This window comes from Musca vetustissima, unplaced genomic scaffold (assembly GCF_032173495.1).
Source record: "Musca vetustissima isolate MV318-11 ecotype Yass unplaced genomic scaffold, APGP_CSIRO_Mvet_v1 utg1735, whole genome shotgun sequence".
NCBI classification, from domain to species: Eukaryota; Metazoa; Arthropoda; class Insecta; order Diptera; family Muscidae; genus Musca; species Musca vetustissima.
Window position 1 is genome coordinate 53,091 of NW_026887582.1, and position 25,793 is coordinate 78,883.

General features: G+C 39.5%; 3 protein-coding genes across 3 annotated transcripts in view; all 3 read right to left on the reverse strand.

The window, feature by feature from the left end:
• The window catches only part of LOC133335168 (uncharacterized), a 400,201-nt gene that overhangs the window by 4,104 nt on the left and 370,304 nt on the right, over positions 1 to 25,793 (reverse strand). The gene's annotated exons all lie outside the window — the stretch shown is intronic.
• Positions 184 to 3,064, reverse strand: LOC133335169 (uncharacterized). The gene is made up of 5 exons (XM_061543474.1): positions 2,759 to 3,064; positions 2,125 to 2,665; positions 1,866 to 2,067; positions 1,746 to 1,811; positions 184 to 1,372 (listed from the first exon to the last, which is right to left on the reverse strand). Exons 1-5 carry the CDS (start codon positions 3,062 to 3,064, stop codon positions 184 to 186), a joined length of 2,304 nt encoding a protein of 767 aa, XP_061399458.1.
• LOC133335171 (uncharacterized) lies at positions 16,313 to 16,912 on the reverse strand. Its single transcript, XM_061543475.1, has one exon. The coding sequence runs from the start codon at positions 16,910 to 16,912 to the stop codon at positions 16,313 to 16,315; it is 600 nt and encodes a 199-aa protein (XP_061399459.1).

Here is a 25,793-nt window from a genome sequence, read left to right on the forward strand (position 1 = left end):
AAAAAACATTTTTTTACCACAGTTGAGGTTATTATTACGTAAACACCACTGTATATATATTTATTGCTAAAACCAAATAGGCATACTTCCGTCGCAAATTCAACATGTATAATACAAATTAGGTTGTATATAGAATTTAGTTTAAAGTCGTTTATTCGAACAAAATTATTTATCAAAAACTTTTTAAAATTCACGTTGTAGGATTCGATTTTTTTCACGATGATTTTTGGTAACAGTACTCATTGAATTGTTGCATTCACCTAGCATGTTTACACTTTTAATATTTTTAGTTTTGGATATCGAAACTACAGGAACTGTTGACAATCTCGTTTTGTTGTAGTTAATTCCATATTTCGTTTCAGCATTACAAGCTCCCAATGTATCAAAAAGTTTAGCTTTCGCAATCACCATCCCAGCATTATCCGTCCTTAGTCGATTAATCGATGCTCGACCACAGTCCTCATTAATTGTCCCAGACATTTTAATACGACTGACAAATGGCACTTTACTTGTCGATGCTGCTTTAGTGGTTCTTTGTTTTATTACTTTGGGAGATAATGTAGAACTGTCAAAAGAAAATATGTTGGCAAAATCATCTTCTCTTGAATGATCTTTTTTCTCGACATTCGCCAAATTACAATCAAGCGAAACTTTACCAAAAAAGTGTTCTCCCGGTACCCACATCTCCACATTGCTAACATGGGTTCTATCTTCCATGTTTTTCTTTGGGGTATCAGGAAAATGCTCAATATGTCCAAAACTTTTGCGAGATCGCTTTAAGTGTACTCGGGAATTTCTATTCGAAACTCTTTCATTATTATTTGTATTAAAGGGTTCGCCTTTTTTTAACATAGCCGTTTCTCTACAACGTCGTATGCTACCAATTTTTCGGGCACTTGGAGAGCGTGAATCTACGTTGCACGTACGTCGTAGGAGTTTTTGTTCCCTATTTAATATGTCACCTTTTTGCAAGGACAATGATTCTGTCTCCATTAAAATCTGTTCGTATTGTATTTGTATATTTTCAAGATCATTACGTTTAGGTTGCTCTGAATCTTTGCTGCTATTGTCAATATGTTTGCTACTATTATTATCGAACATATTTTCTTCATTTTTTTCTGGTTTATGTTCTTGAGAACATCGCCGAGATATAATCGTCATACTTTTTAGTGCTGTAGGTGTATTATTGTGTATAGTAGTTGTAGTATTATTTTTTGGCACTTTTGGCCTATCTTCTTCATTTGTGGGTTTTTGCCAACCAGTACCCACAACTACGCTCCATCGTCTTTCAATAGATGATACAAGTTTTTGTTGGTTTGAATCTACATTCTTTTGATCATGGCTTAAGCTCGTGCGGTGCTTTGTAGACTTCCTAAAATTCAGATAAAAAAATAAATAATTTATTACCATTTTTTATTTAAATATACCTATGTACCTATGTAGTTATTAGAAAATATAAAACGGAAATATTTTACCAAATAATAATTTACAAAATATATTTTTTATGGACTATTTATGATTACCACCAATTTTTTATATATCATAAAAAATCATTATTTGCATTTAATTCAATCTGTTCGGAATTAAATGCAAATATTGAAAGACAAACTTAATTTGTGTATTTTGTTTTAAATCCTACCAAGGTTAAATGGAACTGCTTCTAAATGATACCATGGATTCATGGGGTTTAGCTTATAAATTAACATACTATCACATTTTGGTGAAATAGAAATGTTAATACTTACCTTGTTAAAGGAGTATTCGGCAAAAACCCACCACTATTGTTTGGAAGAAGAGCCAACAAATCTCTCCTAAAATAGAGCAGGGAATAATATAGGTAAATTCGTTGAGTAAAATTCACTTACTTCTTTTTCAGGCTAAACGCACTCATTGGTTCAGGAAATTTTCGTTTTTTCCTTGACTTACTGCAAGGTGTGCTTGGAATAATAATGGCGTCGGATATATGAATTTCTGGATCGGCATTAGTAGTCTTTTGTACTTTCCTGTCCAATTCTTCTGTGCTTCCGATAGTGGAACCGACCATTTTTTTAAAACCATTGAACATGTCTGAAACCATTAAATACAAATATCAGGCAATTTTTGATATTAGTTCAGATTTGTTACGTGTTAACGAACCGCTGCGTCTCTTCTGCTTTTTCTTACTATTTGGAAGGTTGACAATCGAATTTGCAGATGATGTACAAGATGCAATTTCAAATTCAGGGTTTGTATTTATTTGTAGTTTGTTCGATATATGTAAGGGAACTATACCAATTGAATTAGCATTTTCAATTAGAATTTGAACCACTTTAAGGTGATTTATAAAACGACGACTATTTATATCTCCAAATGGCATTAGCCCCGGTGTAAGTATAATAGCCAAATTTTCAGTAGACATCTTGTTGACAGACTGGCTTAGGGAAACTGTGTATAGAAACTGCATGAAAAACCTTAAAGTGTTTATCGTAAGAGTTGGTAGAAGAAGGCAAGCTAACATTATAGCCTTTTCATTGTTTTCGCCAATTATCAAAGCACGTAACATTGTCTCTTGTATAAATGTCGGTATTAAAGGTTCAGGAAGTTCTCGAAAAAAATATTTGATGACATTTGCGACGTCTATAACATGATGTGTTCTGCCAAGCGGCATACCATTCTCCAAGATGACCTGTTCCAAGAAAATGTATCAACGTATTACTAATTGCTCAAACATTAAATAGTTGGTTAACTATATACCTATAACCACATTTAATATACTTACCCGAATTTCTTTTTGCCGTAAGGTCGACCCAGCTTTCCTAAATATACCTTCAGTTTCAACTTGCTCCAATATACGATTAGTTGCATCGGCAACAAATTTGGGAATTTGAACAACACTTCCATTTGCGAGAATAACATCACACAACTCTAGGAGGTGAAGCGGTGTCCGAAAAATACGTTTGGAGTCGCATACTTTGTTTTGCGAAGTTTTGTATTTTTCCTTAAAGCATTTAATGCCCAACGATTTTAATTCACTAATAACGTGTCTACGCAGTTCTTCCTTATTCTGTATAACGTTGAAGTCCATATTATTATTCCATTTAAAAACACAGGAAGAGATTCGATTAAAAAATAGTTAGAACCCTTCAAAATACAAATCGTTCCGCCAAACGAGCCATACATCAACTTCGAATGAAGGAAGGAAGAAAGAAAAATTGCGATAAATGTAATGTATAAGAAAATGTCAAAAAAATTGTTAGGGTTACCTAAGTCGTCATTATACCATGTTTGCATGACTGTTTAGGCATTGCTTGTTATAGCGCATTTACATACGCATTTTATATGATGTGGATTTACGAAATCCTGAAAATAAATTAAGGTTATTTACACTGGTTTTGAGATCATTTCAAATGACTATCAGCTGGTATATGTTTACATACACACTCTCACACTTGCTTACAAAAAAATGTTATCACGAATTTTATGATAAAAATTCATATGATTTTAACTCAAATATGTATTGGAATTTGATACTTATAATTTTTTTATCTTCCCAAATACGTATTTTCGGGTTTCCCTTGATTGAAGATGAAGAGAAAACGAAAACGATAAAATCATTTCAGCAGCTCAGTGCACATATCGGTTAACTCCATAAAATGAAAAGTTGAGAAATCCGATGATATATGTTGTTTTTAGAATTCCTTTAATAATATGAATTCAACTATATAATGTAGAATGTATAATGTCGATAATTTATATTAGTCAGAAAAGTTATTATAAGTATAAGTAAAAGCGAATTTACATATAACATCTAATCATGATTAGAAGGTGAATCAGGGTTTATTTTCTTAATCGGGCTGAATTTACCATGATTTACCATACAAAATTAAATCATCGTGCGGCATGGTTTATTTTAAATCATGATCGAAATCATGATACTACTGAGATGCAACGCGGTTTTTGTGCGAAAAAATACAACTCTCTCACAATGTACCAAAATTTGCAACTGTTTTCACATGTTGTTTGTTTTTAAATTTAACGGTTACCAAATACAAAAATTAAATAACAATTATTTATAGAATTTTTGTGTTTTTCTTTGTTTTTTTTTTTAAATTTCCAAACGATCGCACCATTGCAAAAACATTTCCATTGTTGTAATTCTTCGTTTCATGTTCAAATTGCAAACAAATATTTTTGCAGCAAATTGATAATTTTGTATGTATACTAACAAATATCAGCTGATCCGTATTTAGATCATGATTAAAGGTATGTGTAAACAATTAGGGTGTATTTCTGGATTTCGTTAATCGAGTCGATTTAAAATCGTATATGTAAATGTACTTTAAATCATTGTGCGGCAGGGTTTATTTTTAATCATGATCAAAATCATGATACTACTGAGATACGACGCGGGTTTTGTACGAAAAAAATACAACTCTCTTACAAAGTACCAAAATGTGCAACTGTTTTTACATGCCGTTTATTTTTAAATTTAACGGTTGACAAATACAAAAATTAAAGATCAAAGAAAATTACAAATTATTTATAGAATTTTTGTGCTTTTAGTTCTTTTTTTACTTTTGCATCAAAATATTGCAAAAAAATTCCATTGTGGTAATTCTTCTATTCTTTTTCAAATTGCAAACAAATATTTTTGGCACAAAATAATAATTTTGTATGTATACTAAAAACATCAGCTGATCGGCATTTAGATCATGATTAATGATATGTGTAAACAATTAGGGTGTATTTCTGGATTTCGTTAATCGAGTCGATTTAAAATAGTACATGTAAATGTACTTTAAGTAACTTTGATATTTAATTTTAATATATTTTAAAAAGTGAGTTAATCTATTTTCACCGAACGACTCATTTAATGAGAACAGTTGCAACTTTTAGTACTTTTTGGCACAAAAACAGGATTGTATAGCATAATACGGTGTTTTAGTGCTTTGATTAAAATAAATGACGCTGGAAACATTTATATTTGTATGGTAAATGACGCAAAATTGTGTGGTTTTTAGGAAATTAATGACGCAAATCCTAAATCCTGATGATAACGTTTAAAATCGTTTGAAACAGCTCGTGAGCGGAGCTGATATGGCTTCATACGAAACAACAATATTAACTTTTTACTCCTTCCTTATTTGGGAATTTCTTTGAGCTTATGATCTATTCCATCAACTTGGGCAAGCGTGGGTAGTGATCTTAAGCCTTCAGTGTTCGCTAAAGGAATCAGAGTGACTTTATTGAAATTTGGGTTTGCTTAAGTACTACATTTGAGAAGCGAGATTCTAATGTAGTATTGGTCGTATAATAATGTAGTGATATCAGTGATGTAGTTTTTGGTACTATTTACAAAATATTTACATAGTTAACCGTAAATTTCAAATGTTTAAAACAGAGTTGCATTTAAATATGTAAAGCATAAATAAACGTGTTTACGCTATAAAAATAAAATACATAAATGGAGTTCAGATAAAAATAAATAAACTAATTCAAAATAGAGTTGATACGTTTCAGTCTCCCCCTCTGATGCTGAAATCGTCCCGATGATGCATCAGTAATAAAGGGTTGTGAAATCTGATAGATGCTAAGTAGAGCTGTAGTGTTTGTGAAGATGGCGTTCTCGTTGTCATAATGTGTTCCTATAAGTTTGTACATCTGGTAGTTTCGCTATACGCCTTCGGTTTCTCCCCCTAGAGCAGAACTGCGTACGATGGGGTACATGGTGATTTGACACAATACCATATTTCTTTGGAACTTCATAATTTTCTCGAACCATGCGTATCTCGATGCTGTACAGTGGAGTGAATATGCTATCTAGATATTCATCTCCTTCTTTTGGACGTGCCTTGACTGGTGGTCCAAATAGTCTAGATATGTTTCCCGGAGTTGTCTGATCAGCTGGGATGGCACCACGAAATATGTCTTGAATAGAATGAGGAGAGTATTCGTTGTTCTTCTGCATACTGGACGATGATGATACTTCAGCAGGAACAATGCTTGCGAGAGGAGAGGGATGAAGATTTTGGATTTCCCGCAAGACTCTAGGAGTTGGTGGTAATGGAGACACCTTGTTCTGACCTTCTACGAATTCGATGAACTTCTACATTCCAGTAACGGCTTGATTTGTAGGTGAATATTCATGGCCTTGCACATCTATAGAATAGGCTTGCATCTCCAACGGATTGGTGAAAGAATATCTGGTTTTGGGATCATCCTCGAAATACCAATATCGTTGAGCCATATTCAATGAGATGCCAGATTGCTCCATAAAATCTGCACCAAGAAGTGTCCTATTCCTCGTTGCATTCGGGAGGCAGACAAATCGAATCTTGCGTTTTCTCTTTCCAATAAGTATGTCGCATATTGTAGCTTCTACGTTTTCAGTCGTTGACGAGCCATCTGCCAAGCTAATATCTGCTCGTACCTTTTGGAATCTGCAACCATTTTCTCTCAGTATGTTTCTCAAATTCATGCTAGCAACACTAATTTTTGCGCCGGTGTCGAAAACAGCTTCTCCCAATAAACCAAACACCTGGACATGAGTTGTAGGAGGAGCGCGACCAATAGTACCAGCGGCAATGGTGTTGAATGAAAGTGGCTGAGGGCTGTCCTTGTTGTTGTTGCTACATGTAGTGCAATTCGCTCTATATACACCAGGCGCACCACATCCATAACAAGCAACCGTTGGTTTTCTCTGCTGCACATTTTGAGCTGACGTCTGCGGTCGCTGTTGTTGCTGCGAGTCTTGCTGTTGTTGTTGTTTTTCTTCTTGTCGTTTTTTCAGTCTCACACAGTCATGAACTTTATGATCTGTTGATCGGCAGAAATGGCAACGGACAGATTTTGTTTCGCTTTTCTGCTGCCAAACACGATGTTTATTTGAATGTCTTCGGTGACAGGTACCTTTAGCTGTGAAAATAGCAACCGTTTTTTGCAGATGAAAGTGTCTGTGTGTTCTTTGCTCTGCTGTCTCGTCTCATAAATTGAAGAAAATATGCGCCAGTCAGGTAGTGGCGGAGAAAAAGTGTTTTTTATTAGTTCTATGGCATCGCTGAATGTGGTCACGGTGTTTTTTACCCCTATCCACCAATTAGCAGCGTAATCCTCCAATAGCAGCTGCAACCCTTTTACGGCGTCGGCGTCAGAGATCGATTCAATTTCCTTGTAAACTGAAATTGCCGTTACAAACTCCTCAACTACGGCGGCATCTCTCTGCCCCCGAAAACGCGAAGTACAATGCGAGAACGAACCCGTCCGGTTGTTGTTCTGCATTGCCCGGATCATTTGATTGAATTGGCTGTCTGTAAACTGTGCCATCTCTGCTTCTTCGCCTGACACGTATTCGTCACTATCTGCTTTGGTAGTTTCCGTGAATTTAATCTTTATGTCGTTGTTCGTGGCCACTTCGTTGGGCGTCAATGAAACAGCTCGTGAGCGGAGCTGATATGGCTTCATACGAAACAACAATATTAACTTTTTACTCCTTCCTTATTTGGGAATTTCTTTGAGCTTATGATCTATTCCATCAACTTGGGCAAGCGTGGGTAGTGATCTTAAGCCTTCAGTGTTCGCTAAAGGAATCAGAGTGACTTTATTGAAATTTGGGTTTGCTTAAGTACTACATTTGAGAAGCGAGATTCTAATCTAGTATTGGTCGTATAATAATGTAGTGATATCAGTGATGTAGTTTTTGGTACTATTTACAAAATATTTACATAGTTAACCGTTAATTTCAAATGTTTAAAACAGAGTTGCATTTAAATATGTAAAGCATAAATAAACGTGTTTACGCTATAAAAATAAAATACATAAATGGAATTCAGATAAAAATAAATAAACTAATTCAAAATAGAGTTGATACGTTTCACGTTTAATATTTGTAGCATATAACGTTCTATTATGATTGGAAGATGGTATTGTGGCACTCAGTAGAATTCAGAGCACGTTTACAACCGGCCTTATCACTCGTCGTGAGGGGTGAGTTCAGTACTACTGGGCTCCTTTTCCAGCTACACATACATTATTTTAATTTTACGTGCTCCTTGAATATCATTAGGATATTGCGATATGGATAGAAAGATAGATTATTTCACTGATGTTTATGTTATTGGTCAGGACGACTGCTGTTGTTGCGTCCGACGTACCCTCCCAACCATGTCACAGAATTACATATTTTCGAAACAAGTATTTTATTCCGTGAACCCATATTTGAGGCTAACCTGAAACCCTACTTTGCAATGGCAACGAACAAGAAAATTATTTAGTTCACGTTAAACATATTAATTTTATTCATTTTATAATCCAGCATTATTAAGCTTATTCATAAAATTTTTAGATTCTTTTTTCGAAAATATTAACTTATTAACCTAAGTAAACTATATACTACAAACTTAGATAATAAAAGCTGCATTGAAATTATTCTTAATAAGTTCGAATTTATAATGCATTATTTAATTGAAATATATTAATAAAATCTAATTAAAAGGGGTTCTCAAAATTATTCACAAATGCGGTACCTACACTAATGTTCAATGCTCGCAGACTGATATTCTTAAAACATCTCGATAGATAGCAAACAAACCAAAACAAATGTTCTTCAAGTTGAACACGCATATAAATAAAAAAACAATAAAGAGAATTTAGCGTTCTCACTTACTCGTTCTCGGTGTTACTGTTCCCACGTCGAAAGGCCTTTCGCTGAGAGTGATCAAGTAGAGCTTAAAAGAGAATTGAGTTACATCCATTTACATTGAGTGTTTGCTTTCTCATCGATAATGTTGCTAACCGTCTCGCAAAATATCATCTGCAACATTTGAAACATAAAAACGCTTATGAAAAATGAAATATATGGGTCATCAACATTTAGCTAAGTACACAACCCAGTATACAAATTACGGCATGTAAATGAATTCCGCCTACGGGGAGCAAAGCTGAATGCTATCGGACGCGTCCACAGGTTGCGGATAGTGGGAAGCCCAACACCATTCGTTGGGTAACTGTTAATAACCAATAAACAGTCGCGGACAATCAGCGGGCTCAGGGGGAGAGTCTCGGAGGAAATGACCGAGTGCCAATGATCCCTGAGTCGACGAGGCGAGAATGGTGCCCCCTCCCATATATCCATCTCAAGGTTTGGGACACTACCTTCTTAAAGTGTCCCCCCTAACGCTGGGGTGTCATGCGACCTCGTGCCTATCAGCGTTCCACGGTTTGCAGTCAGGGTACCGACTGTATTAGAACGGAGCCTTGTTGATACCTGGGCGCCTCAACAAGTGTTTCAGGCTTAGTTGCCAAGTCCTTGCCATGGTAAGAGGCTATGCCATGGTCTACCTCAAATCCTCACATACAGCACTTTTTTATGGAGCCAATTTTTAATCTCTCTTGTCAAAACAATGAATGCGATTTGGAAACCACTGATGTTGGTGTGGCTGCCTTAGCAACCACGGTGATCTACAAGGTCAGACATCCATGATTCTCCCCAAGTGTTGAAGCAAGCAATCCCCCTGGACCTCTCTTTAGCCAATTGTCCATCTCTCGACGACGTAAATGCGAGCCTGGAGAGGCAGTCGAATCTTCTCCTCGTCACCTGTAGTGACGTCGCGAGGCTCCTCAGGCAGTTGGCTGTCGAAACAGATGCTGGCACCGATGAGGCTCCCATCGTTAAGATGGATGATTCATCGGTACCATTATCTGATAGACAAGCTGACGCTAAGGAGATCGCTGCCAAGAAAATGTATCGGAGGCAGTAAATTTCTGCAAACGGTACATTGGACGGGACAGCGACTCCATCACGGGGAAGGAGTTCCTGTTAATCAAGAGGAACCTCAAACTCATTAGGAAGTTCTCTAGGAACTATCCTGATGACATTGAGAGGGACTTCTTGATTGACAGGATCCCCCGACCCAGTACTAAGACCACGGCGGTAGTCCCTTCTAAGAAGGAGAAACCTGCTGATGGCCCCGGTACATCCAGGAAGCTGATGCCTGAGACGTCTAAGCCCTCAGCACCCCCAAAGGGTAAACTGAGTACTGAGACGTCTCAGACATCAGAATCCACAAGGACAGAAGGCAGGGGACTGTCGAAGTCGGCCCGAAAGAGAGCCCGTAAAAAGGCCTCCAAGAAGACCGATAAGGCACAACCGCCCTCTGTCAATCCACCTTCTGCCGAATTGCCAAAGCTGACAGCCAAGGCGGTGACAATTGGGCAGTCGCTAGTGGTCAAGCAGAAGGTAGCGAACGTGAAGCAGGTGCCTGCGTCTGCTGGGCATACCTCTGCAGTAGCTGCTACCCCGGGTGCCAAATCTCGGCCACAGCCCACGGCTGTCAAGAGAATGAGGTCCTCGGAGGAGCAACAACCTGCTGCAAAGAGGCCCACGCAGTCGTCGGCCCTACAGAGCTCTGCTTCTTTTGCTTCGGTGGTAGCGTCGAAGGAGAAACCTGCCAAGAGCAGCGATTGTGGGGTGAAAATCAAACACGCTGTCTCGAAGCAGGTAGCCCAGACACCTACAACTGAGCAAAGCGACTCTGCTGATCCGAAAGAGGTTGCGGAAGATCTGCGGGTAGCGATCATCGACCGAGCTGACCCTGACGGGTTTATCAGTGAGGATAGATGGGTCCGACGAGGTTGATCGAGAGAGCCTGCGGTTTGGCCTGACCTCCTCTTACAAAGGAGTAAAGGTTGTTGATTGTCGCACTAAGAAGACTTCAGATTTTCTTAAGAAGACAATCAACAGCCTGGACCCCCTTTGGGAGGGTGGTCGTCTGGCAGCCGTAGCGGTTCGAGAGATACCGAGCGGTATGGTAACCTCGGTGTTTATCCCAAAACCTTTCAAGGGGCTGGAGAAGACACTGAGGTTATTGGAGAAGCAGAACGACGGCCTTCAGACGAGGAGGTGGAGAATCCTCGCCTCGTTTGAAAGGAACGGCGGTGTAGTCGCGAAGTTCGCAACTGACTCTGCGGGAGAGGAGTACTTGAGGAAGAACAAGGGTGAGCTTGTTTATGGAATGGGGAAACTTTGTTTCCGCCTCACCACTCCAAAACAATAGGCAGGCAGCAGCAAGCGCTTAACGTGATTCAGATTAATCTGCATCACTGTAGAGCAGCAGCTGCTGAACTGCTACTCACCCTTTCTTCCTCAAACATCGACGTGGCGCTCATACAGGAACCTTACCTGTACAAAGGTAAGGTGACTGGACTGGGCGACACCAAATACACGCTTTTGTCTACCTCCAATGGAGAGAAGGTGAGAACGTGTATTCTTGCTAAAAAGGAGTTAAATTTAATGCTTCTTTCTAATTTCAGCAATGGAGATATGACGACAGCAAGACTAGACAGAGGTACCACGAAGCCACTGATAGTCTCTGCCGTCTATCTTCCCTATGAAGCTCCTGACCCACCCGGCACTGTTGTATGCCGCCTATTGGAGGAGATGAGCAGAGTTGGTGATATCATCTTGGGATGTGACGCCAACGCACATCACTTCTACTGGGGAAGCAGCAACACAAACACAAGAGGTGAGTCCATCTTCGAGTTTATACTTAGCTATAATCTTAGAATTTGTAATAGAGGCAATACACCAACTTTTGTTAATAGGGTGAGAGGTGAAGTCATCGATATAACCCTCACAAATATGGACGACTCTGGGGTCGTAAACTGGGAGGTGTCTGAGAAATGTTCCTTCTCGGATCACAGACTCATATCCTTCCAGATTCCTACCTCTAGAGCTAAACAGAAACCTTATAGGAATCCTCGGAAGACGAACTGGGACAAATTCAAAGCTAAAACAGCAGCCTCTTTTCGGGATCGTAATGATCTCAAAACGGTTGAGGATGTTGAATTAGCTGTGAAAAATGTCACGGCCACTCTTCTGAAGAGCTATGAGGCATCTTGTCCTCTAACATACCCTGGGAAGAAATCTCAGCCGGTATGGTGGTCACAGGACCTTGCAACCTTGCGGAAGGCTGCAAGGAAAGCTTATAATAGAGCTAGTAAGACAAAGCTCAGTACAGATTGGGATGTCTATAAAAGACAATTCAATAGGTACAAGGGCGAAATCAAGAAAGCTAAACGTGAGTCTTGGGTCTGCTATAGTGAGTCGATCGAAGGAGTCAACGAAGCGCCCAGATTCCGCAGAGTACTCTCTAAGGATCCAAAATCCATAGGAAGTATTAAGCGAAGTGATGGAACGTGGACAAACTCTGGTAGTGAGACTCTTGATCTTCTATCATCAACCCACTTTCCTGGTTGTAAGGACTATAGGGAAGATGCGCAGTGTGTGCATCAGCCTACAGTTCGGACGAGGGAAGAGGAGAAGATGATAGAAGACACTATAAGATACCCAAAAATGATATGGCCGATAAATAGTTTTCAACCCTACAAATCTCCTGGTCCAGATGGTATAACACCGGCCATGCTGCAACACGCAGATGAACGGATAATATCATATCTGCAGGACATTTTTAGGGCTTGTTTACTTTTGTCGTACATACCCAGTCTATGGAAAGAGGTTACCGTGACCTTCATCCCGAAAGCCGGGAAGCCGAGTCATACGGTACCTAAAGACTATAGACCGATTAGTCTTTCTTCCTTTCTACTAAAAACTTTAGAAAGGTTACTAGACTCAGAAATTAGAGATACCATTGACCGTAATAAACTTAGTAAATCCCAGCATGCCTATATCAAGGGCAGATCAGTGGATACAGCTCTGCATGAGGTGGTTGGATACATCGAGAAGAATATGGAGTCCTCTGGCTACACGTTGGCAGCATTCCTCGACATCGAAGGAGCTTTCAACAATGTGAAGCTAGAGGCAATCCATTCTGCTCTCGTAGACATAGGTATCCCCTCACTCCTTACGGAATGGATTGATAGAATGCTGGAAAGCAGAATTATCAACTCATCCCTAGGAGAGAGTTCCGTGAGGAAATCTGTCAACAGAGGCACACCTCAGGGTGGAGTTCTTTCCCCCCTTTTGTGGCTTCTGGTGATAAATGAGATACTTATGAAATTCAATCATCTCAGGATAAAGGTTGTAGCCTATGCCGATGATGTAGTCTTGTTGGTTGGGGGTAAGTTTATTACGACAATATCAGACATCCTGGAGGGTGCTCTTTCAACCCTGTCAAATTGGGCTTGCACCAAAGGTCTTGGTGTAAACCCCACAAAAACCGAACTGGTACTCTTCACTAGGAAATACAAAATTCCTAGTTTCCGTCTGCCATCACTTGGTGGAGTGACATTAACCCTTTCTGATGAAGCTAAATATCTTGGCACTGTCCTAGACCGCAAGTTACTGTGGAATAGGAATGTCGAGGAACGCTCTAAGAAGGGATTGATGGCACTCTATTCATGCAAGAACTCCATAGGCAAGAGTTGGGGATTGAGACCCGGAATTATACACTGGTTGTATACGACGATTGTCTTACCCATACTTACTTATGGATGTCTTGTCTGGTGGCAGGGGGTGAATAAAAAGAAGCTGCTGACAAAACTGAGCTTAGTACAGCGATCGGCTTCAATTCTGATCACCGGAGCATTAAGAAGCACACCACAAGCAGCCTTGAATGCAATCTTGAATCTCCAACCATTGGACATTCTGATCAAATTCCAGGCTGCTAGGTGTGCCCTGAGACTCCGGGAAACAGATGCCTTGAAATCGCTGAACTATGGTCATGCCAGCATTCTAAACATAACGCCAAGTTATGACCTTTTTAGGGGGGATAGTCATATCAGTGACTATATTCCCCCCCATAGGGATTTTAATGACATTAAAGTCGAATTTCCTAACAGGGAATCCTGGACTAGTGGCTCCCTACCTCTGCCAGGTCTGTCAATCTTCACAGACGGGTCCAAGATGGAGGAAGGCACTGGCGCAGGCGTCTACTGCAGGGAATTAGGTATACGAAACTCATATAAACTCAACAATGATTGTAGCGTTTTTCAAGCAGAGATTCTTGCAATCACGAAAGCGGCCGAGATAGTAAAAGCACTTAATACAGACATTACAGGACCGGTGACTATTTACGTAGATAGTCAGGCGGCCCTGAAAGCGGTGAAGTCGCATACTATAAACTCGAAAGCAGTTCATGATTGTAAAACCGCTCTGAATGATATACGTCAAATAGTTGGGTTATGCTGGGTTCCAGGACATAACGATATTGAAGGGAATGAGATAGCCGACGAGCTTGCTCGAGGGGGGTCACAGTCGTCCAGTCTTCTGATTGAGAGATCTGTGAAACCCCCTATTAGCTATTTCATTGGCAGAATCCGCGCGTTCCATTGCGAGGTAGTCGGCAACAGATGGCTAAGGGAACCTGCATGCAGAATCTCTAAATCTATCTGGCCAGAATTCTCTCGTAAAAGAACGTCTTCGCTGCTGGATCACAACAAGAGGGAGATTAAGATCGTTGTGGGGATCATTACTGGTCACTGCAAAGTTAGATCTCTCACTTCTAAGTGGGACTCCAGTGGAGAGGATTACTGTCGTCTATGTGAGGATGAAGAAGAAGTGGAAACAATTGAGCACATCCTTTGCAAATGTCCATCGCTGATCAGCAGAAGACATAAACAGTTTGGATGTTATGAAATTGATAATCTAGTCTTCTTCTCCAAAATAGACCCTAACCTAATTCTAGGCTTTGTCAAAAAATTGACTTGGCTAAAATAATGTCTCTTCCGCTCCCACCCATTCTGACTACCTCTCTCTCTACTCTTCCACTATCTTTTCTTCTTTCTCTTTATAGGTACACCTATACATAAAGGATGATCACAATGGACATAGTTTCCGAGTGGACGGTTGTTACAACAGCCGTACATCCCTAACCTAACCTAAATGAATATCATGTATGTATGTTTTGTATATACGTAATGATTATTGTATATCTGTGATGTACTTAGCACTGTTGATCATCTCAAACAAAGAAACACAAGTTAAATTGGGGAAACAAAATGTTAGCTCTACCTACAGTAGAACCAATTAACAGCAAATAAATTACTTTCGATTTTTTTTTAGCACTGAATATATAAAACAATTTTTTTGTGCCACACAATATTCACAAAAAAAAAAAACAATTCTTGTCAGATATATTACACTTCACTTGCTGTCAATTGTAATACTTTCCACAGGCAAAAAAAGGATTATAACTAAAAATATAATTATCAAACTATACATAAAACTGCCATTTTTCAGGATTCCTTTGGATATTCAAGTTTTAACAAATTTGAGGTTCTTCTCACTTAGGCTTCACTGTATCGCAAGCATGTGGGCAATTATTGGCTTTTATTTGATTTTCGGTAACATTTGCACAATTATGGTTTCTTGAGTGATGTCGATTAACCAGACTTTCGTTAGCATTAGAAATAGTTTTTTTTTTAAATTATTAGTGTGTTGCTGGAGCAAATTTTTCTTTGCGTTCTTTTTGCAGTAATTCTCTTTTCTTATATCGATCACCGTCAATGCAAGTTCCGCACTACAAATGCTGATACGTGTACGGAGTCTGAGTGCCCAAGTCTAGTGGTTGAACTAAACCAGTATTTTCTGTTTTTGCTTTCTTATGCCTAAGCGAATCAGTAGAAGGTATTAGGTGCCAAAACTAATGAACAGAAAGAAATAACAATATGGAATTAATTCTCAAATAAAAAGAGATTAAGAAATTAAGCTGTTCATTACCTTTTGAAAGAATTGGCACCAGATTAACTGTCTGCGGGGATTTAAAGCAGAGGATTTTAGAGATATAAATGTAGTAACATTTATATCATTCTAATAAAAAGCAGACATATTTAATGAATGTAGCTAAATAAAAAAATGGATTCAGATCAACTCACCAATAAAAAAAAATTCTAGGAAATGTAGAATAAAAAAATTGGAAAATAATAATTTTTTTTTTATCAAATCTTGCTTCGGATGAAAAATATCACTTTTTTACTTTCTTCAGTGCTGGTTACAGACAAAATGGCCGAGAAGATTCAATTTTGCAAACCAAGATACCTCTTAATCTTTCCAAAAATGGTATATGGACAAAAGAATTGAAATAAATAGTTACCAAAAACCTGATACATAGCCAAAATCAAATTAAAACTTCAGATTCAGATGGCGTTGCGAAAGCTAATTTAGCCCAAAATAAAACAATGTTTCCATCAGGCGGTTGATTACCTAAAATTGAAGTCAGCTCAATAAAACTGAAAATTGTACATATTTGAAAAATCTTGTAGGAGCATATATTTCTGGCAAGCTACTCTTTACATTCCCCCCTCACAAAATCAGACTTCGGGGATGGATTTCAGACACGAGGCTGATACAGCTTGCCAATTCATGAAAACTTATTAACGTCTATTGGCGAATATCCTTAGCGTGATATGTGCCTACTAGATTGCCTTTCAGATCTTCTAGTTCATAATAATAATTGCCTATTTTCTTCCGTATACGGGCTTTTAAAAATGTTGGAGCAAGTTTGGCATTATACCCTTGCTCAAAACAGCTTTGTTTGAAATTCCGCCTGAAAACTTCCTGACCTTCCTCGTAGGTTACCTCACGAGAACGCAAATTGTACGTTTTTTCATTTCGAGCAAACTGTTTTTGTTGTACATCCAAAGCTTTTCTTGCCGCAATGTCACGAGAGTCGTTCCTATTGAACCGTACTGACCTATCCTCCAACATCTCCAACTGCCGAAGCAGGGAGTAGGTGGCACCATTCGTAATCATGTTTTGACCAAACGTGAGATAATAAGGACTAGTTCCAATACCTGAATGCACTGATGAACGCAGAGAACAACACACGCTGCTCAGAAGTTCATCCCAATTTTTATGGTCTGGGTTCACGTAGGATTTTATTGCCGCTAACACTGATCTATTGACCCGTTCCGAAGCATTGGATTGGGGAGCATGAACAGCTGTATAGACGTGCTGAATCCCATATCGCTTTAGCAACATGTTGAAACTATTGGACCTAAATTGGGAGCCATTATCTGAAACAATGGTCTCCGGGACTCCAAATGTGTGAAAGAGGTCCATTTCCAGATACTTTATAACAACGTCGGCTGTGAATTTCTTTACAGGCTGCAAAAATGGAAACTTTGAGTAATGATCAAGAACTATAAATATGCCGATATGTCCGGATTTCGACCTTGGATACGGACCAAGGAAATCTATATAGAGCTTTTGAAAAAACCTACAACTTTCTGTGGTCTTTCCCATGGGAGGTCTAAGTACCGTGTTCGGGTGCTTTGTGGATTTACAAACCTCGCACCTATTAATGTATTCCTTCACATCGACAACTAAGTTGGGCCAGTAATAATATTTCCTGATTCTAGCTAAAGTTTTGTTGATTCCACCATGCGATGAAAGGGGATGGTCGTGAGCTTTCCTTAAAACGTCAGGAATCATATCGCGAGGAATCCATAATTTCCAAACAAGGTCGTCGTGAATTTGCTCTCCTATGGCATGCTCTGTACGGCGATAAATGTAACCGTCCATAATTCTAAGATCTGGCATATTTTCGAGATTTTTTCCTATTTTGTCCAGAAGCTGCGAATATTGGTTAGACTGAAAATGACTGGATTTTAAATCCACAAACAATCCATTGTCTTCTTCTATGTCAGACAAGCCACAAAGTGCCGAAAGATCCTCCGTATTCACCCTCGAAAGAGTATCAGGGACAATGTTTAAACTACCACGTCTATGCTGTATGTTAAATCTGAACCCCTGTAGTTTTAAAGCCCATCGAGCCAGCCTTGTGCTAAGATCCGACTGGGACATGAGCCACTTTAATGACGCATGGTCAGTAATAATTGTGAACTCATGTCCTTCAACGTACGGTCTAAATTTTTTGACACTTAGCATTGCTGCTAAGCATTCTTGTTCGGTAACCGAATAATTGCGTTGGGCTTTGTTGAGTTTCTTCGACATAAAGGCGATAGGAACTTCTTCACCCTCCGCATTCTTCTGTAACAATACACTTCCTATTCCTGTCCTGCTAGCATCACAGTGTATGTAAAACGGCTGTGAAAAATTGGGGCTGTGCAGAACAGGGGCTGAACTCAGATAAGACTTTAAAACTTCAAAAGCTTTTTGCGCTTCTTCGCTCCATACAAATTTTCTCTTGCCTTGCAGCAAGTCAGTTATAGGCGTGGTAATTGAAGCATAGTCCCTGATGAACTTTCGGTACCACCCGGTCATTCCCAGGAACCTTCGGACCTGCTTCACAGATCTCGGAAGAGGAAATTCCGAGATGGCCGATACCTTCTCAGGATCAGTACGAATTACTCCTTTGCCAACCACATGACCCAAGTATTTCACTTCAGGAACGCAGAAGTAGCTTTTTCCGACATTTATTGTTAAGCCCGATTCTCGAATCTTCCTTGCTACCCTCCTTAACACTTCGAGGTGTCTACTGAAAGATTCTGATATGATCAGAAGGTCATCGAGATAGACGAACACTTCCGCCCTAAGGTCCGCCGGTATCACTTTGTCCATCAAACGGGACATCGTTTGAGGGGCATTACATAACCCGAATGGCATAACTTTAAAGTGATACAGGGGCCTACCTGGGACGGTAAATGCTGTCTTCTCCCGAGACTTCTGATCCAAAGGAATTTGCCAGAAGGCATCCTTCAGGTCAAGGCTGGTAATAAATTCCGCTTTCGGAAGTCGACTGAGAATGCCATCAATTTGAGGCAATGGATAGGCATCCCCCACCGTTACAGAATTGACCTTTCTACTGTTCAGACAAAGCCGATTTTTACCTGGTTTCCTGTGTAGAACTACAGGGGAAGACCAGGCACTGTTAGATTCTTCGATTACATCAAGCTCTATCATCTTATCTAGCTCCTCATAGATCAATTTTTCTATGGCAGGGGACACCGGAAAATGACGCTGTTTAATGGGTTTAGCATCACCCGTATCGATAGTATGACAGATAATGTTAGTTCGGCCAAGACCTTCTTTGGCGTAGGAAGGAAACAAAGCAATCACTTGATCAAGTTGCTGTTTTTGACTCTCCGAAAGATGTATCTGGACAGAAAGTTCTGATAACCCTGCTAATGAATTGACAGATCTCCGTTGCAATTCAGCTGGCAACAAATTGAATTTCTGCCAGAAATCAATACCTAGGAAAAGGTCCCTATCCAACCCTGGGATAATAAATATATTGATTGGCATTTTGTTTCCTTTAAATGTGATAACCGTTTCGACGAAACCCACCACATTTTGCCCCTTGCCATCCGCAGTACGAACTGTTGACTGGAACTTTTTATATGGCAATTTAGAATCTAGAATCTTTTTAGCTGCATTAGAGCCCACACAACTAACTGAAGCTCCGGTATCGAGGAGTCCTAGCATTTTATCCCCAAATAACTCAACTTCCGCGTAGGGTCGCACGTCAGATGGGTTATCTAAAAGGGAACAAACCAGATTCTTCTTAAATGTTTTTACCTTGTTCCAAAAAGATTTCATTCTGCGAGATGATCTTGTATTTTTCTTAGGCTGATTTTCGCTAAAAATTCGTTCCCTGGCAATAATGTATTCCTTTACACGAATATGTAGAGGTTTAAAACTAAAATGGGTTTGGTCCTTTACCATCAGTGTATCTGATGAAGCCGACAAATTATATGGATTTTTGAAATCATCAGTAGTGGATTTTGAATGTGTCTGGTTCTGAATTTTATGGTCTTGTGCGGATATAAAAGGTCTATTAAGTATTATTACTCCAGATCTGTCGATCTGTGTGGACTGTTTGCAATCTTCGGTGCAATCCCCCTGGAGTTTTTTGAACCACACCTAGGACAGTTGGGTTTGTATGTGTCGGGAGCACCGCATCCGTAACAAAAGATTGTGCGTTCCGAAAGGCACTCTTGATAACGGTGTCCATTCTTTTTACAATTCCAACATACTAATGATAAAGCTGATATTTCATCAGGTGGCAGAATCGGTTGCTCCATAACCTCCTTCTCATCCATATCTATCTCAGAAACCCGTTTCCCCAAAGGCATTGGCTTTGCTGTTGCAAACCCATGCCTCCTACGCATGTCCTGCATAAAGAATTCCCGTCTTCTACAGAGGTCTCTCAAACTTTGTAGAGACTTTACCTCTATGTTGAGAAGTTCATGCTGAATCTCAGGGAGTAGATTTCTGCGCAGTATTTCCACCAATGTATTATCGGAAAGAGGCATTTTAAGACGATCGGTTAGAGCCACAATTGAATCATAGAAGTTGTCAAAAGATTCTGTGGGTTTCTGCTTTCGATCTCTTATTAACTCCCGTATGTCAACGTCCGTACGAGAGTCTTGGTACCGCTCTCTTAGAGCACTACACAAATCATTCCACCTTATAGAATTTGCCGAACGATGGTACCGCCAAAACCAGTCATTGGCCTTTCCATCGAATAAGGAACTAGCATTCCCACACAATAAATCAAAATTTCCCTGAAGGGTCAGTGCTGTCAAAACTTCGGTTCTATATATATGAAATTTTCAACTGATAAGCCGTTCAAACCACCATTGAACTTCAGTTTCCAATTTGACATGATTTGTAAAACTTTATCTGGGCGCGCCTGAAGGTCCGATGAAGCGTTGGTACCATATCCTGACATATTCAATCCCTGATTGTGAGAACTTACAGGTGGTCTATTTGGAGCTGCATTGTTTTGCTCATTGTGAGGTGTAATACCAAATAGTTCCCTGAACGTTCGGTCTTCCACCGCAGAAAGCGTCTGCATCTGTTGAGGGGAGGTGACGTTTTGTTGAGGTGGATTGCGAGGAGAAACATTGGACATAAGCCTTGACATACCAGCTGATATATTTTGTTCAATCAACTGTGTCATTTGGGCACTAAATGCAGTGAACTGAGCGGAAACAATATTAGTAACCATCTCCTGAATGTTGTCGCTAGATATGGGATCGGAACGATCATTATTTTGGGACACATTAGCAGCACCTTGAACGGTATTCGCTGTGTCAGATGTGGCAGAGTTAGTTGTATTCTTCGCTTGCGATCTTGTCCTGACTTGTGAAGTGCTTGGAGTCTGAATTTCTATGGAAATTCTCGTATTACAGATCGGACAATATGGTCTCGATGTTATACATACATCTAAACATGCCTTGTGAAAAACGTGACCGCAAGCTACCTTCTGTAACACCGATGTAGATGCAATAGGCTCACCACATGCATTACAAGTTGGCAGACGACCACTTTCAGAAGTGGCAGATAAATTTGCAGGATTAGTAGCCATTATGTATTAGTATGGGTCTAACAAAGCGAAATAAAAATGTAGAGTTTCTCTTTTGACTACGTAAACATGTGCAATATGAATACCCTCAAATTGAAAAAATCCTCACACTGCTTTCTATGAAAATATACAAAAATAAAATTTTCCAAGAAGTACCAATCGAAGGCAAGAGTATCTCCTGTTGAACAGAAAGCTATATAATTCATATGATGTTTACTTTTCCATAAATTAATGAGAAAAATCAAAAATATATATTTTCCATTTTTCTTACAACCATGATAAAAAGTATCATCAGTTCCAAAATAGGGCTTTGTTTATATAAAAATATAAGAAAGTTATAAAAACTTGTATTACGATATGAAGGACTAATATTATGGATCCAGTGGATTCAAAATTTTAAAAGATGAAGATAAGAACCAATTTGTATTTGGCTTTGTTCTTCTGAAAGCGATTACGGTTTTTGTTTATATTTTCTTCTAAGTTAAACTAAATTAATTTAAAAAAAATATATATAAAGGAAATATTTAGTGAAGTATTGGGAAATCCAACACACTCCTTCTAATTGTTGACAAATAATTTTTTTTCTGTTCGTTACCAAAGCTTTCAGGTAGGTTAGTTACTGCATACAAAAACATCAATGAAATAGAAAATATAAAAGTGAGGCAATAAAAGAAAATAATAGTTACAAGTCGGATTGGAAGCAACGCTTAAACCAATGTCCTATTCTTGTGAGAAATGATAGCAATGGCTATGTCTTATTCTGTGGTCAGATCCAGCTTAATATACCAGAAACTGTGTTCCAGTCAGACTAAGAACAAATACATTAGCATCGAAAAAGTGAGTGAGTGTTGATATGAGATTTCCACAAAACAGGTTATAAAGAAATAATACGAAATTGTGATTCTTCTAAATCTACTAATTTTGACAGAAAATCTCTAAAAGAAAATAAGAAATATAGCTAAAGTGAAATATAGTAGAGTAAATCAGCTTTGTTTGAAATTCCGCCTGAAAACTTCCTGACCTTCCTCGTAGGTTACCTCACGAGAACGCAAATTGTACGTTTTTTCATTTCGAGCAAACTGTTTTTGTTGTACATCCAAAGCTTTTCTTGCCGCAATGTCACGAGAGTCGTTCCTATTGAACCGTACTGACCTATCCTCCAACATCTCCAACTGCCGAAGCAGGGAGTAGGTGGCACCATTCGTAATCATGTTTTGACCAAACGTGAGATAATAAGGACTAGTTCCAATACCTGAATGCACTGATGAACGCAGAGAACAACACACGCTGCTCAGAAGTTCATCCCAATTTTTATGGTCTGGGTTCACGTAGGATTTTATTGCCGCTAACACTGATCTATTGACCCGTTCCGAAGCATTGGATTGGGGAGCATGAACAGCTGTATAGACGTGCTGAATCCCATATCGCTTTAGCAACATGTTGAAACTATTGGACCTAAATTGGGAGCCATTATCTGAAACAATGGTCTCCGGGACTCCAAATGTGTGAAAGAGGTCCATTTCCAGATACTTTATAACAACGTCGGCTGTGAATTTCTTTACAGGCTGCAAAAATGGAAACTTTGAGTAATGATCAAGAACTATAAATATGCCGATATGTCCGGATTTCGACCTTGGATACGGACCAAGGAAATCTATATAGAGCTTTTGAAAAAACCTACAACTTTCTGTGGTCTTTCCCATGGGAGGTCTAAGTACCGTGTTCGGGTGCTTTGTGGATTTACAAACCTCGCACCTATTAATGTATTCCTTCACATCGACAACTAAGTTGGGCCAGTAATAATATTTCCTGATTCTAGCTAAAGTTTTGTTGATTCCACCATGCGATGAAAGGGGATGGTCGTGAGCTTTCCTTAAAACGTCAGGAATCATATCGCGAGGAATCCATAATTTCCAAACAAGGTCGTCGTGAATTTGCTCTCCTATGGCATGCTCTGTACGGCGATAAATGTAACCGTCCATAATTCTAAGATCTGGCATATTTTCGAGATTTTTTCCTATTTTGTCCAGAAGCTGCGAATATTGGTCAGACTGAAAATGACTGGATTTTAAATCCACAAACAATCCATTGTCTTCTTCTATGTCAGACAAGCCACAAAGTGCCGAAAGATCCTCCGTATTCACCCTCGAAAGAGTATCAGGGACAATGTTTAAACTACCACGTCTATGCTGTATGTTAAATCTGAACCCCTGTAGTTTTAAAGCCCATCGAGCCAGCCTTGTGCTAAGATCCGACTGGGACATGAGCCACTTTAATGACGCATGGTCAGTAATAATTGTGAACTCATGTCCTTCAACGTACGGTCTAAATTTTTGACACTTAGCATTGCTGCTAAGCATTCTTGTTCGGTAACCGAATAATTGCGTTGGGCTTTGTTGAGTTTCTTCGACATAAAGGCGATAGGAACTTCTTCACCCTCCGCATTCTTCTGTACCAATACACTTCCTATTCCTGTCCTGCTAGCATCACAGTGTATGTAAAACGGCTGTGAAAAATTGGGGCTGTGCAGAACAGGGGCTGAACTCAGATAAGACTTTAAAACTTCAAAAGCTTTTTGCGCTTCTTCGCTCCATACAAATTTTCTCTTGCCTTGCAGCAAGTCAGTTATAGGCGTGGTAATTGAAGCATAGTCCCTGATGAACTTTCGGTACCACCCGGTCATTCTCAGGAACCTTCGGACCTGCTTCACAGATCTCGGAGGAGGAAATTCCGAGATGGCCGATACCTTCTCAGGATCAGTACAAATTACTCCTTTGCCAACCACATGACCCAAGTATTTCACTTCAGGAACGCAGAAGTAGCTTTTTCCGACATTTATTGTTAAGCCCGATTCTCGAATCTTCCTTGCTACCCTCCTTAACACTTCGAGGTGTCTACTGAAAGATTCTGATATGATCAGAAGGTCATCGAGATAGACGAACACTTCCGCCCTAAGGACCGCCGGTATCACTTTGTCCATCAAACGGGACATCGTTTGAGGGGCATTACATAACCCGAATGGCATAACTTTAAAGTGATACAGGGGCCTACCTGGGACGGTAAATGCTGTCTTCTCCCGAGACTTCTGATCCAAAGGAATTTGCCAGAAGGCATCCTTCAGGTCAAGGCTGGTAATAAATTCCGCTTTCGGAAGTCGACTGAGAATGCCATCAATTTGAGGCAATGGATCCCCCACCGTTACAGAATTGACCTTTCTACTGTCCAGACAAAGCCGATTTTTACCTGGTTTCCTGTGTAGAACTACAGGGGAAGACCAGGCACTGTTAGATTCTTCGATTACATCAAGCTCTATCATCCTATCTAGCTCCTCATAGATCAATTTTTCTATGGCAGGGGACACCGGAAAATGACGCTGTTTAATGGGTTTAGCATCACCCGTATCGATAGTATGACAGATAATGTTAGTTCGGCCAAGACCTTCTTTGGCGTAGGAAGGAAACAAAGCAATCACTTGATCAAGTTGCTGTTTTTGACTCTCCGAAAGATGTATCTGGACAGAAAGTTCTGATAACCCTGCTAATGAATTGACAGATCTCCGTTGCAATTCAGCTGGCAACAAATTGAATTTCTGCCAGAAATCAATACCTAGGAAAAGGTCCCTATCCAACCCTGGGATAATAAATATATTGATTGGCATTTTGTTTCCTTTAAATGTGATAACCGTTTCGACGAAACCCACCACATTTTGCCCCTTGCCATCCGCAGTACGAACTGTTGACTGGAACTTTTTATATGGCAATTTAGAATCTAGAATCTTTTTAGCTGCATTAGAGCCCACACAACTAACTGAAGCTCCGGTATCGAGGAGTCCTAGCATTTTATCCCCAAATAACTCAACTTCCGCGTAGGGTCGCACGTCAGATGGGTTATCTAAAAGGGAACAAACCAGATTCTTCTTAAATGTTTTTACCTTGTTCCAAAAAGATTTCATTCTGCGAGATGATCTTGTATTTTTCTTAGGCTGATTTTCGCTAAAAATTCGTTCCCTGGCAATAATGTATTCCTTTACACGAATATGTAGAGGTTTAAAACTAAAATGGGTTTGGTCCTTTACCATCAGTGTATCTGATGAAGCCGACAAATTATATGGATTTTTGAAATCATCAGTAGTGGATTTTGAATGTGTCTGGTTCTGAATTTTATGGTCTTGTGCGGATATAAAAGGTCTATTAAGTATTATTACTCCAGATCTGTCGATCTGTGTGGACTGTTTGCAATCTTCGGTGCAATCCCCCTGGAGTTTTTTGAACCACACCTAGGACAGTTGGGTTTGTATGTGTCGGGAGCACCGCATCCGTAACAAAAGATTGTGCGTTCCGAAAGGCACTCTTGATAACGGTGTCCATTCTTTTTACAATTCCAACATACTAATGATAAAGCTGATATTTCATCAGGTGGCAGAATCGGTTGCTCCATAACCTCCTTCTCATCCATATCTATCTCAGAAACCCGTTTCCCCAAAGGCATTGGCTTTGCTGTTGCAAACCCATGCCTCCTACGCATGTCCTGCATAAAGAATTCCCGTCTTCTACAGAGGTCTCTCAAACTTTGTAGAGACTTTACCTCTAT

Bases quoted from the DNA above. Each gene is read 5' to 3' on its own strand.
- LOC133335169 (XM_061543474.1), bottom strand. From the start codon at position 3,064: ATGGACTTCAACGTTATACAGAATAAGGAAGAACTGCGTAGACACGTT. The intron at 2,666-2,758 runs GTAAGTATATTA...TTCTTGGAACAG, and splicing joins TACGGCAAAAAGAAATTCGG to GTCATCTTGGAGAATGGTAT. The intron at 2,068-2,124 runs GTAACAAATCTG...TAATGGTTTCAG, and splicing joins ACGCAGCGGTTCGTTAACAC to ACATGTTCAATGGTTTTAAA.
- LOC133335171 (XM_061543475.1), bottom strand. From the start codon at position 16,912: ATGTTGCTAAAGCGATATGGGATTCAGCACGTCTATACAGCTGTTCAT.